At 39.7% G+C, this 12,731-nt stretch overlaps 1 protein-coding gene across 1 annotated transcript in view; it reads left to right on the top strand.

Annotated features, from left to right (window-relative positions):
* ASPH (aspartate beta-hydroxylase) overlaps positions 1-12,731 on the top strand; it is a 215,430-nt gene that overhangs the window by 156,049 nt on the left and 46,650 nt on the right. The window contains exons 17-19 of the mRNA XM_032316775.1: positions 1,137-1,273; positions 8,559-8,657; positions 10,745-10,834. Coding sequence (XP_032172666.1) covers positions 1,137-1,273; positions 8,559-8,657; positions 10,745-10,834 — 326 coding nt within the window. The remainder of the gene's footprint in view (positions 1-1,136; positions 1,274-8,558; positions 8,658-10,744; positions 10,835-12,731) is intronic.

Here is a 12,731-nt window from a genome sequence, read left to right as displayed (position 1 = left end):
TACATCTAACCCCCTTCTGCAACCATCTTGAATATAGTCTCATCTTCCCCCAAATGAGAATGAGGCAAGTTCATAAGAAGAGGTTGTATGAGGAAGGGATTGTAGGAAGAAGATTTTATTGAAGGTGACAAGGGGGTGAAGTTTACTCCCAGAAGAGCAGGGCTGCATGATGCAGAGTAAAGGAGACAGGAAGGGCAGCTGGAGGGATGTTTACCCAGACCTTTGCAATGGTTAATAAGGGAAATACAGGAGCAGAGAAAAAAGTATGAACTAAGTTGGCCAGATGAGGGGGAAGGGAATGTATAGAAAAGTAAAGTCAGATTTGTGCGTGAGGGAATGAATCACCAAGCTAACGAATCCAGAATCGGCTAGTAATGGGAAGAAGGCCGTGGAATAAGCTGGGTGGTGTTTTATGCCAGGTAGTTGTATCTGTTAGCAGGACCTACAACTGTATGAGCTTATTGATAGTCCTATCATACTCTTGGCTAATACTTAGTTTGTGGGCAGCTGAACCCTTTAGGGAAGTTATCTTACCATGTATACTGGTCTTATTTTGCACATTTTCCCATATTCAATTTATTTTCAACTGTGGTGAGGAGGAATGACAGTTGGCCCCAGAAATTTTAAGTTTCCATCACATAGCCTTAAAACTTGACAGAGGCTGGGGTGTTCATGATTCCTGTTGTGCATAGCATCCTATCATCCACCAGAGGGTCCCATAATACCAGCTGATGTCTTCTTGCTCCTCGACTAGGTCATTCATTCATTACCTGGAGATGAAGACACTTAATTGGAACTAGCATGAGGGATATACCCCAGTGCCTTTTTTCAAGTTTCACAGAGGGTGCTACACCCAAAATCCTTTAGGCTTTTTATTTTCTCTCTATTCATAATATCAAAATTAATTGTAACAAACCAAAGATAACCCAGTGAAACAGTTTGTTTGTTTGTTTTTTAACAAGGAATTGATAAAACTTTTCAAAGAGGGCATTTGACATAAGAAGATAAATGTTGGTGAACTCAGAAAATGATAGTCTCTCGTGTCTCTTGTGCTTTGTAGACTCAATACGAAGATGACCAGGATCTGCTTTTATTTCTGTTGAGTTTCTTTTTTTTTTCTCTTCACACCAAATCAGGTCACATGAGAGGCTCCCTGATTACCCTACAGAAGTTAGTTCAGCTGTTTCCTGATGATATGTCTTTAAAGAACGACCTTGGAGTGGGGTATCTCTTGATAGGGGATAATCACAATGCTCAGAAGGTCTACGAAGAGGTAAGCAGAGGGCAGTCTGCTGTTCACCACATCCCGCTGTTTTGAGCATGAAGTGTTTTTTTTTTTTTTTTTAAGATTTTATTTATTCATTTGACAGACAGAGATCACAAGTAGGCAGAAAGGCAGGGAGAGAGAGGAAGGGAAGCAGGCTCCCTGTTGTGCAGAGAGCCCGATGTGGGGCTCGATCCCAGGACTCTGGGATCATGACCTGAGCTGAACGCAGAGGCTTTAACCCACTGAGCCACCCAGGTGCCCCTTGAGCGTGAAGTTTTAATGTCACCGGTGAATTGCATTTATTACACCCAACCTCTCGCTTTCTTCACTTTAAATTCAGTTAAAGAGAACATAAGTATTAGTCTAGTTGACATCCTAAATTTTGTCTCCATCTCTTAAATTTTGCCTTAATCGGAAAATTTTAAATTTTTAACACCTGGCACCTCAAAACCTTCAACTTATTATTGTGATAGTTTTTTTAAAATAAATTTTAAAGATTTTATTTTTATTTATTTTAGAGAGAGAGCGAGCGAGCTGTGCACACATGTGCATGCGCATGGAAGGGCAGAGAGGGCGGGGGGAGGACAAGCAGACTTGCTGCTGAGCGCAGAGCCTCATGTGGGGCTCAGTCTCAGGACCCTGAGATCATGACCTGAGCTGAAATGAAGAGTCCACGCTTAACTGACTGAGCCACCCCAACACTCCTATAATTGTGATGGTTATAAAACTTCATATTTATCAGTCCATAAACACCTTTTCAAAGAGTGTGCTTCATGATAGGAAGTAGAACTCAATTTTTCCATAAATGGAAAAACATCCACCTTTTTCCTTTTTTTCAGCAAAAGTCCAGTCTAAGAAACTACGGAGAAGGAGACTTTCAAGCATGTGGAGTAAATTACTCAAGTCTTGGAGAGCAGTAACTCTTTGATCCTCTAGCAGGGATGTCTTTGAAAGGATTTCTACTTTAGAAAGGTTATTTTAATAGATAACCTCCAAGTTACAAATAACTATAAATCTAGGAAACTTGTGTCTCCTTCCAGTAATGAGAAAATTCATTTGGCATAGAATAAACAGGATACCCAGTGAACTTCGAAGGTAGAGAAAGTTAATGCCTCCATAAAAGAAAGGGGAGCACATTTACCTGTTACTCTTTAATTTAGATGTTTTGGTCAGTGGTTTTCAGGCTGGCGTATTTTACATCAAAATGCTACTACTCAGTGATAGCCAGTGTGATTCCTTCTGGTTTAAAAATGCTGTCACTCACAGAGGGGTGAGGTTTTCTTTTTTTTTAATCTTATTTTTATGGTTCTGGAGACTTAATTGAAAATCATCAGATTTCAGAACAATTTTCTCTTCACCCTTGTCATAATTTTCATATTTTCTCAGAGAATAAAAAGAAGACTTGTGTGTTTTATACCATGTCTAATATCTATATAAAGTAGATTGATCCTGCAGTGTTGAAAATGTGTACACTTCACTGTGGTACTCGTTCCAGGTCATAAAAGAAGTCCAGGTGGGGTGATGTAGTTGCTGATGGCCAAAACCTAACCCTTAGTGCCCTGTCTTGCAAAGGTGGTTTAAGCGAAATAATTATGTGTCTCACAGTTCAGGATCATGTGAATCTGAGTTGGCCAACTGCATCAGATACACCCATTATTCTGCCACTTTCTAAAGCCTCAGAGGTGAAATTGTAGATGTTCCTCCCTCTCTCCTTTCCTTCCTTCCTTCTCTCTCTCCCTCCCTCCAAAAAACATGATCGAGTGTTGACTGGATACCAAGCACATTGGAAGTGAGGGCAGGATCTGAAAGCATACTGGGTTCTCCCTTCCACTATGGATTTGTCCTTCCTCAACCTCTCAGAACGTTCCTTGAATATATTTACTGTTTTTACCTGATAATAGATCTCGGATATGTGAAATATTTTAATTCATCTTGAAAAATAAAATTTATCTGTTGTACTTTCTATGTTTGAAATCATAATCTCATCTGACTAAGCATAACAAGATGCAGAAAATCTAAAATAGGGCCATATTATACATTCAAGTGGGTTTCTTTTTAAAGAGCGTGAATTGAAAACATGTGTGGGATCTGCCTTTTATTCCTCCTTCCACTTCTAATAAGCCATATTTAAGGCATTCTCTGTCCTTAACTGAAGTTTATCCTGATGGGTTTATGTCTCAAAGACCATTTTCAGAAAGCAGTTGATACTGTGATTTTCCACTTCTCTTCATGTTGATTTTTACCTTTGATAAATTATAAAAATCATGAGGGCGCCTGGGTGGCTCATTGGTTGAGCATCTGACTCTTGATTTCGGCCCAGGTCATGAGCTCAGGTCCTGAGATTGAACCCTGCTCTGGCTTCTTACTCAGTGGTGAGTCGGCTAGAGATTCTCGCTCTCCCTCTCTCTCTGCCCCTCCCAGTGAGCCCCTCCCAGGCTCGCTCTCTCTCTCTCACTCCTCTCTCTCTCTCTCTCTCAAATAAATAAATCTTCTTTCAAAATAAATAAATAAATAAAAATAAATCCTTATTGTTTCCCTTCCTGGGACTTTTGTCTGTTTCTTCTGCTGCTTTAAGTTTCAGCAAGATTGGTTGATAGTGGTTTGATGCAGATCGGTGACAACTATGGTTTGGGAGGTGCTCCGTGTCCCCCTTTCCATTTGCAGCAGGACGAGTGACCCAAGCCACCCATGGTCTAGAGTCCAGCATATTCCTGATTTTTCCCTCCATTCACTCCTCACCTGTATCCATTCACTTAGTCAACATGTGTTTACTGAAACCCACACACACTAGTTGGGAAATGGTAGTTAAGGAAATAAATATTTGCTGAGCCCTCACGGAGTTTCAGCCTAATACCAATTCACAAATTTCTGTTAATTTTCCCTTCTGCATATCTTTCACATCCCCTCCCTTTGTAACCCCAGTGCTCACGTCTCTTGCCTAAACTAGGGTAGATTTATCCTGTGCAGGCTTGCTGTCCTCCAGCCTTCCTCAACATAAAACACAAATCTGACCATCCCACACTGGGCTTCAACTCCAGTGGTCTTCAGACATGTTCGGCTGTGGACCCTTCCAGTAAAACGTGCTTCCGCAAATACCTGCGATATGTATGTTAAGTATGTATTGCGTTTCTTTTAAATACTTTTACATTTCATTTAATGGGGAAAAGAAAAAGAAAACCTAGTCGCTTAAAAATCCCTATTTTCTTTACTGATTTAAACTTTTTAAAATTCTCTCTTCTGACTACAACATTTAAGAGAAGCTTAATACAGATAACAAGGAAAGCAGAGATTAGCACAAAAGACAGAAATCACTGGCAGCCTCATTCTCATATACAGACTACCATGATAAACATGCGGTATGTGTCCTTCTGGTCACTTCCATACACAGCACACTTTTCTTTTTCCATTAAATTGGTATGTATTAATCATATCATCACAAGACTTTTATAAATGAATTAAAATTCTTCTAGAACATAATTTTTAGCAACTGCCAAGCATTGTATCGTAGGGACGTATCATCACTAATAAACCACTAATATCAGATAGATTATTTCTAATTACTTTGTTGTAATAGACAATGCCATGGTGAACATCCTTGTTCATATATCTTTATACAATTTTTATTAAAATAGATTCATCACACAATATTAGTTTCAGATGTACAACATAGTGATTCAACAACCTGATACTGTACGTTGTGCTTACCAAACGTAACTGCCGTCTGTCACCGTACAACACTTTTACATTACAATTGGCTATGTTCCCTATGCTGTCCCTTTCATCTGGGTGACTTACTCTTTCCGTAATGGGAACTTTACCTCCCCTCACCTTTGGCCATTTTGCCCATTCCCATAGCTCTGTCCCATGTGGCAACCACCAATCTATTCTGCATCTGTTTCTGCTTTTTTTGTTTGTTTTGTTTTCAGATTCAACATAGAAGTGAAATCGTATGGTATTTGTCTTTTTCTGTCTGACTAATATCACTTGACATAATACTGTCTAGGTCCAGCCATGTCATTCTTTCTCATTCTTTTTTATGGCCGAGTAATGTTCCATTGTGTATGTATGCCATATCATCTGTATGCATTCCTCTATCAGTGGACGCTTAGATTGCTTCCCTGGTTTGGCTACCGCAAATAAGCCTGCAGTAAACATAAGGGGGCAAATATCTTTTTGGATCAGTGTTTTCATTTTCTTTGTCTTAAATACCCAGTAGTATCCAGCACTGAAACTACTGGATCATGTGTTTTTTGTTTTTTGTTTTTTGTTTTTTTAAAAAGGATATTTTGATAATATTTATGTGCAGTACTTTTTGTGATTATATGATTTTTGGTTTTTTGCTGGCATTGTATCAGGCAGAGAGTTTGTACTGGAAGCCGAATTGTCAGCTATACCAGTTTTTTGTGGTAGTCTCTGCTGTGTGCTTGTATAGAGACAGAATCCATATATATTAATATTAATCTCAATTTGATCTTCTTAGAAATTTTATAAAGCCACTTGTCATATCGAGAGGCTCTGTTGATTACCACTAGTTAATAAAACCCACACATTCATTGTGCATCTACATGTAAACTGTGAGAAGCACAGGCCCTTTTGTGATTTGCCTCCTGCCCTCTTTTCCTGGTCTCATTCCCTTTTGCTTCTCCTCGTCCATTATTTATTTATTTATTTTTAAGGATTTTATTTATTTATTTGACAGAGGAAGAGACAGCAAGAGAGGGAACACAAGCAGAGGGAGTAGAAGAGGGGGAAGCAGCCTTCCCACCGAGCAGGGAGCCCGATGCGGGGCTCGATCCCAGGACCCTGGGATCTGGACCTGAGCCAAAGGCAGATGCTTAACGACTGAGCCATCCTGGCACCCCTGGTTCATTATTTTTTTTTTTTTTTTTACTCTCTTCTCCTGTGCCTTGAATACCTCCTCCCCAACAATCCCCCATCTTCCCTTGGCCTGGTGAACTCCTATTTATCCCTAAACCCCTTTCAGACCTTGCGTTTGCCATACCAACCCTAGAGCAAGCCAGGTGCTCCTCCTCTTTACCGCCACTTGCCTTGTGCCCATCGCCGTGGCTGCACTCACCATGTTGTATGACCACTGTCTGCTTGTGAATCTGTCTTCCTCCCATGACTGAGACATCCCTTGAGAAAAGACAGTGTATCTCGCTTATATGTCCAGACCCTAGAAGAGCTCTGTGTATTCTAAAATATCCGGCAAAGGAATACATGTGTTAATTACTCGAGAGGGTGATTGTCATCTGTGTAGCTGCAATCATTGCAATTCAATTCCAGAAGTATTTATTGTGCTCTTGTTCAGCGTCAAGCTCAATAATGGGTGCTTGGAAGGTGAAGAAGAAGCAGGGTCTGTGCTTGCAGAAATCTGGTTGGGAAGAAAGCCCAACGTGCACTCATCTATTCAATTACTATAGCTTTCTTGATGACCTGCCATGTGCTGGGCACCATTCTAAGCATTGGGGGATCAGCAGTGAGTGCAATAGACAAAATCCCCGCACACCTTACATCTTAGTGGGAAAAAATAAAAGATTAACAAGTCAAATGGTCATGAGCACTATGAAGAAGAGGAATCAGGATAAAGAAGTCAAAAGAGTGACTAATGCACAAGGGAATCGTTCTGTTCTATAGGGAATGGTTGGGGGTTGGTTCACCAAGATAGTGACCTCTGAGCAAAGACTTCATGCAGGTGAGGGAGTGAGCCATTCTGATATCTGGGAGAAGAGTATTTGAGGCAAAGGTGTACTGCACATGCAAAGGTCCTGAGGCAGGGGTGCCTTTGAGTTGCTGTGCAGGAGCAAGGGCTCCTCAGGGTGGCGGGAAGTGGGGGGCAGGGCCTTAGGAGAGGAACCCAAAGAGGTAGAGAGGCCCAGCTCAAAGGAGGCCCAGAAAACTGTCCTTAGAATTGGTCTTTTACTCTGATTGAAATGGAACCCATCTGGTTCTGAACAGAGGAAGGGTGGGGTTTAACAGAGTACTTAGTGTGCTCATTCAGGGTCCCCTCTGGAGAAAGGGCTACAGGAGAGCCACTCTAGGGGTGAAGAAGGTCTGCGGTTAGGAGGCTTTTGTGAAGACACAGGGGAGAGGTAACCAGATGGGGACCAGGGGGCAGTGGTGAATATAGTGGCAGGGACATGATTCTGAATATTTCTCGAAGGGAATGTTGACTGGATTTGTGAATGGATGAGGTGCAGGACCACATACAAACTGAAAAATTCTGAAGTATCAATCGTGTGCACTGTGGACTCTTGGAGGGGAGGGGGGTCCGCTCTCCCGAACACTTGGTCATGTATAAGGAGCCCGTGGTAGCTGCCGCTGTCTTGTCCCCCTCAGGCTGGTGGATGACGAGAAGCTCCAGGATATTCAGGATATCCATTTTTACATTCACTCAGCTCGAATCTTCATCCTTCACTTTTGTTCCATGCATGAGTTTGTCTTTGTGGCTTTACAAGTTGAATGTTGTTTTGATTTCTCACTGCTAATATTTAATTTAAAGGCATTCTGCATAATTTATCTTTAATTATAATAAATGGATATTATAATAAACAGTGATTTGACTTCTATTAAATATTTACTTGGGTTTTATCACAGAATATTAGATTTGCTCATCACTTTATCTTCAGTCCTTAAAATGGTCTGGGCCTTCAAGAAATTATTATTAAATGAACAGATCATGATAGATGGCAAATGCAAATCTAAATTTGCTCTTATTTAAGGCAATGTATAAAGTATACATACAAACAAATATATGATAACCATTCAGAGTTGACTTTTTTTTTTTTTTAAGATTTTATTTATTTATTTGACAGAGAGAGAGATCAGGAGTAGGCAGAGGTGGGGGAAACAGCCTCCCTGCCGAGCAGAGAGCCCAATGCAGGGCTCAATCCCAGGACCCTGAGATCACGACCTAAGCCAAAGGCAGAGGCTTAACCCACTGAGCCACCCAGGCACCCCCAGAATTGACTTTAAATAGAGCAATTTTAAAGCCGCTTTTTTCCCTGATCACTAACAAAAGACTGAGGTCATATCAGTTCACAGAGAACTTTGCTGATTTGCATTGTTCAATCAGTGCTTTCATAGTCACTGCCTTTTCATTCATTTTTTTTCATTGACGAGAAATTTGGGGGCATTTAAACTTAATATGGCAATGAGACAAAACACTAGTGTTTTAAGCCGTGACATCATAATCCACTCCAAACACAGCAAAGCTAATTAAAATTGTTTTGACAGCCATTTGTAGAATTTGTAGTCAGTTACAATAGTTTTCTGTTTCCTTTGAGTTTAGGTTCTGAATGTGACACCAAACGACGGCTTTGCTAAAGTACATTATGGCTTTATCCTGAAGGCGCAGAACAAAATTGCTGAGAGCATTCCCTATTTAAAGGTAACTGTCCCTGCCCGTCCTCTGTTTTTCATCTTCTGATTCCTTCGACTCATCTGGACTCCCTTGATTATGCATTGTTGATTGATCAGCGTGTGCTGCTGAGTCTTTTCACCTTCAGAATGTACACCCTCTGACTGTGACATTTCTAGGCAGTGATTGAGGCTGTTGGATATAGAAATGCCAACCATATCAGCAGAGATTATGTAGAGAAGACATTCTGAAGAAATTCCTAAAACTGTATTAGTTTGTATTTAAATGGAAAAGGTAGACCAAAATTACCAATATGATAGTTTAAAATATAGGCAACATATTAAATGTTCCTTTTAGTGTTTAATTATGCATTCGGTCTAGCTCAAACAGAACTCATGACAACCTATATGAAGTATGAGAACCATTGTTGCCTGAATAGGTCAAACCCTAAAAAACGTGGTAGCTCAAAATATTCAGATTAAAATATGCTGTCTTGTTTTGTCTTCTGTATCTAGTTGTAAATCCTTGAAGATGCACCAGAATCACAGGCCTGGTCTAGCTAAGGGCTGTTCAGCAGAACTTTCTGTCACAGTAGGAAGGTCCTTTATTTCTATGGTCCAGTATGTTAGCCACTGGCCACGTGTGCCTTTTGACACCTGAAATGTGGCTAATATGACTGAGGAACTGGATTTCTAGCTTTCATTTTATTTCATTTTAATCAAAATAGTGATGTGTACCTAGCATCTACCATGTTAGACAGGTAGATGGTGGAATACTTGTGAACTTTTTTTTTTTTAAGTAGCAATATACATCACACTTCCATGATCTCTTTCTTTCACATGACTTCAATCAGAGATCTCAAATAGCAGCCCACTGATTGCAAATAGCTTGCATGTTTTATTTGGCCAGCAAAGTTCTATTAAAAACAATTTTCATTGCTTGTTTTAGTTAAGAATCTGAGCGTTTTATTTAATCATGGCAATTTCTGATTTCTCTTGAAAGATCACATCTGGCCCATATCCCAGCACAGGAGCAGAGCAATGCTGTCCCCTTGAGGTGGCCTGCACGTCACTGGCATCTCTAAACCTTTACATTCCCTGCCAGGACCGGCTAGACGTGTGGGTTTCTCTGACTGAAAGTGTTCCCCGCACATTTCCTCTGACATAATAAGGAATTAATAGTGTTCTCCCTGCTTCAGAGTTGGGGAAACAGAGAGCTGGGTCTATTAGTTAACTTGTCAGTCAAGAGCCTTGATCACAGGTCTCCTCTCCTAAGTGATGCTACTCCTATTCCTTGCTGCTACTGTCTAACATTATGCAAATACAGTTTCTCCCCAGTGAAAATATTGGGTTTCTGATGAAGAGACCTGAAAATGCAGATTTTTAGAAAAATGAAGATTTCTTGACATTTAGATTTTTTTTTCTTTGTCCTTTTATTTCTCTGAATTCATTCTCTTGCTTTAATAGTTTTTCTCATGCTCTATTTTTGTTGTTGTTTTGTTGTTTATATACATCTCAGTTCAGTCCGTATGTGGGAGATGGGGTAGAAATCAGCTAAATGTTTTAGCATTGGATTTGTTTAATGACAACTACATTTGCAAAGAGTCCAGCTGGCTTTAATCCTATTGGAAGTTTTGTAAAAGATTTCATTAAAAGGTGAAGATGCATTTTTTTCGAGTAGAAAGAAATATTATTTTCAGTTGGCTCTCTGTCACTTCAAACATCTTATGAACAACTAAATATTTTACTTCAAGAATAAAAAGCCTCCAGATGACATATGGTCAGGTTTGGAGAGCAAACTAAATGGGATAGCTACCCAGTCACGAAATTCTTTGGGGTTGTGAAATAAGATTGGTTCCACAGAGATGATTCACATACTAATTTTCTGGGTTATTACATTGTTAATTAGTGATAAACGTATTACTGAATTTAACTTTATCACCTCTTTTTACATTTGCATTTTAAAGGTTTACCAGTAACCTAATTGCCAAACTTTAATATTGAGGTGAATTTTTCTGGTCCTTAGATTTTGTATGTTATATAAAGATGAAGTAAATCAATGAATTACAGCCAGTATTTAATTTTTTTCATTAAATACAAATATTATCCTTTTTCCAGGAGGGAATAGAATCTGGAGATCCCGGCACTGATGATGGAAGGTTTTACTTCCACCTGGGGGATGCCATGCAGCGGGTTGGGAACAAAGAGGTAATGAACTTGTGAATTTTTAGTTCTCTTAATGGACATGGTGGAGTTAGGGATGGTGGGTGGCGGGGAGAGGTAACTCTGGGAGAAATTTATACTTGAAAAAATATTTTGAGCATATACTCCAAAGGTGGTGATTGAAACTATTTAGCTATTTAAAATTTGCTTCAAACAGCCCAACAACTCCTGCAGGCCTGGAAAGAATTTTGGGGATTTTTGAATTTTATAGTTTCTTTCAAGAAACTGGTTGAGTAATAGTAAGAGCAGCCTCTCAATGAGTACATGTGTACGTGTGTGTGTGAGTGTGTGGGTGCGCACGTGTGGGTATGGGCACAGAAAGAGATAAGCGTTGCCCTGAAAAAAAATCTTTAAAATCATGAAATGAAAAGATGTCTCTGAAGTTGCTTAAATATTTTAACAATATTTTAACAGTATGCCTAGACTTGTTTTTATTTTATTTTTGGATTTTAAAAAGTAGTTATTTTTAGAATGAAGCCTTTATTCAGCTGAGTCCTAAGCACACACTGAACCCAGTGATTAATTATGTAAATTACCTTCTGGTATTTAATACCAAGTTTCAAATGAATTCATGTAGCTCTAGTAATAACAGGTACTGACACGAAAAATGCAGAAGCTAAAACAAGTTACATGTTTTCTTTGTAAGTATTGCTGTTTTTTTCCGAGCCCATGTCAGCTTCTTTAAACATAGCATTAGATTATGATTAATCATGACATCATGTACTGAAGTTCCCAAACTGTCAGAATCACCATGTTTGTTGGTGGAGAGTAAAGCCCACCTTTTCTTTTACATCATCACGGGGTCTAGCCTGGGCTGTCCTTACAGTCCTGGATAAAGGGATGAAGTGAGCCACTGAATCTTGGTAACCATGGCATTCCATATATGTTGTAAAGTGCAATCAGCTTACAGGATAAAAATAAAAGATAACACAGCTTTAGGTTTCTAAAATAAATAAGAACATGGAACCATCTGGAAAAGTGAAGGTTCATAAGAGTGGGGGTAGGAGGGAGGTTGTGATGGGGTAATTGCCAGCTAGACACACTAACCAGTTTGGGGTAAGAGAGATTTGGGTGATTGACACTGTTTTCTTTATACATTACTGTGCATCTGTGCCTTTCCCCTCTAACCTATCAGTCAGTCAGCTGGAGTAAAATGAGGCATTAGAAGTGAAGAAGGGAAGATAACTTGCTTATTAGCTCTCATTTTTGTGTTCCTTCATTGTTTTAGATACAGATGCCTGGTACAAATGATACAAATGCCTCCTTTGAATGAGAAGCATAAGAAAGATTTTGCTGTGGTTTCTAACACTGCATAAATGTTCATGTCTGATTGCTAGAAATGTAATTGTCACTAATTAATGTATCTTTGAACATCTTAGGGTCCAGGGCAGAGACAGATAAAAGAAGTCTGTGATTTATTCTCACATCGTAGATGAAAACAGCCCTTACTTCAAGGGCAAGAATCCACTACTAAACATTTGTCAGGGGCTTCGGATTTGAACCTAGGGGACTGTTCTATCAGCTTAATTACCATTCATGTGCAAAGGACTCACAGTTCTTGAATTTAAAAAACTCACAAGGATTTGTCCTTACAGCAGAACAAAATTAGGCTTTATAGGAGCCCCATGTCCGGATATCCTCGATCTCGGGTATCAAATCTGTGAATTGACTGTTGTGCTCTGAGTTTGCAAACCGGGAACCAACCGTCCTTCATGTTCCAATGCATGCAGCTCTGCTCAGACACCAAAAGAGGAACAAAGCCCCAGCCTCTGTGCTGCAGAGGCTGACAATGAATTGTTTTTGCAGAAGGTTTTCCTAACAGGTTTATTTCAAATGGACAGCAAGAGGGAGGGAGACCCACCATGATGATCTTACAGCCTTT

This window comes from Mustela erminea, chromosome 16, assembly GCF_009829155.1.
Source record: "Mustela erminea isolate mMusErm1 chromosome 16, mMusErm1.Pri, whole genome shotgun sequence".
NCBI lineage: Eukaryota > Metazoa > Chordata > Mammalia > Carnivora > Mustelidae > Mustela > Mustela erminea.
The sequence above is the reverse complement of the archived record's forward strand: the minus strand, read 5'-3'. Positions and strand labels throughout refer to the sequence as shown.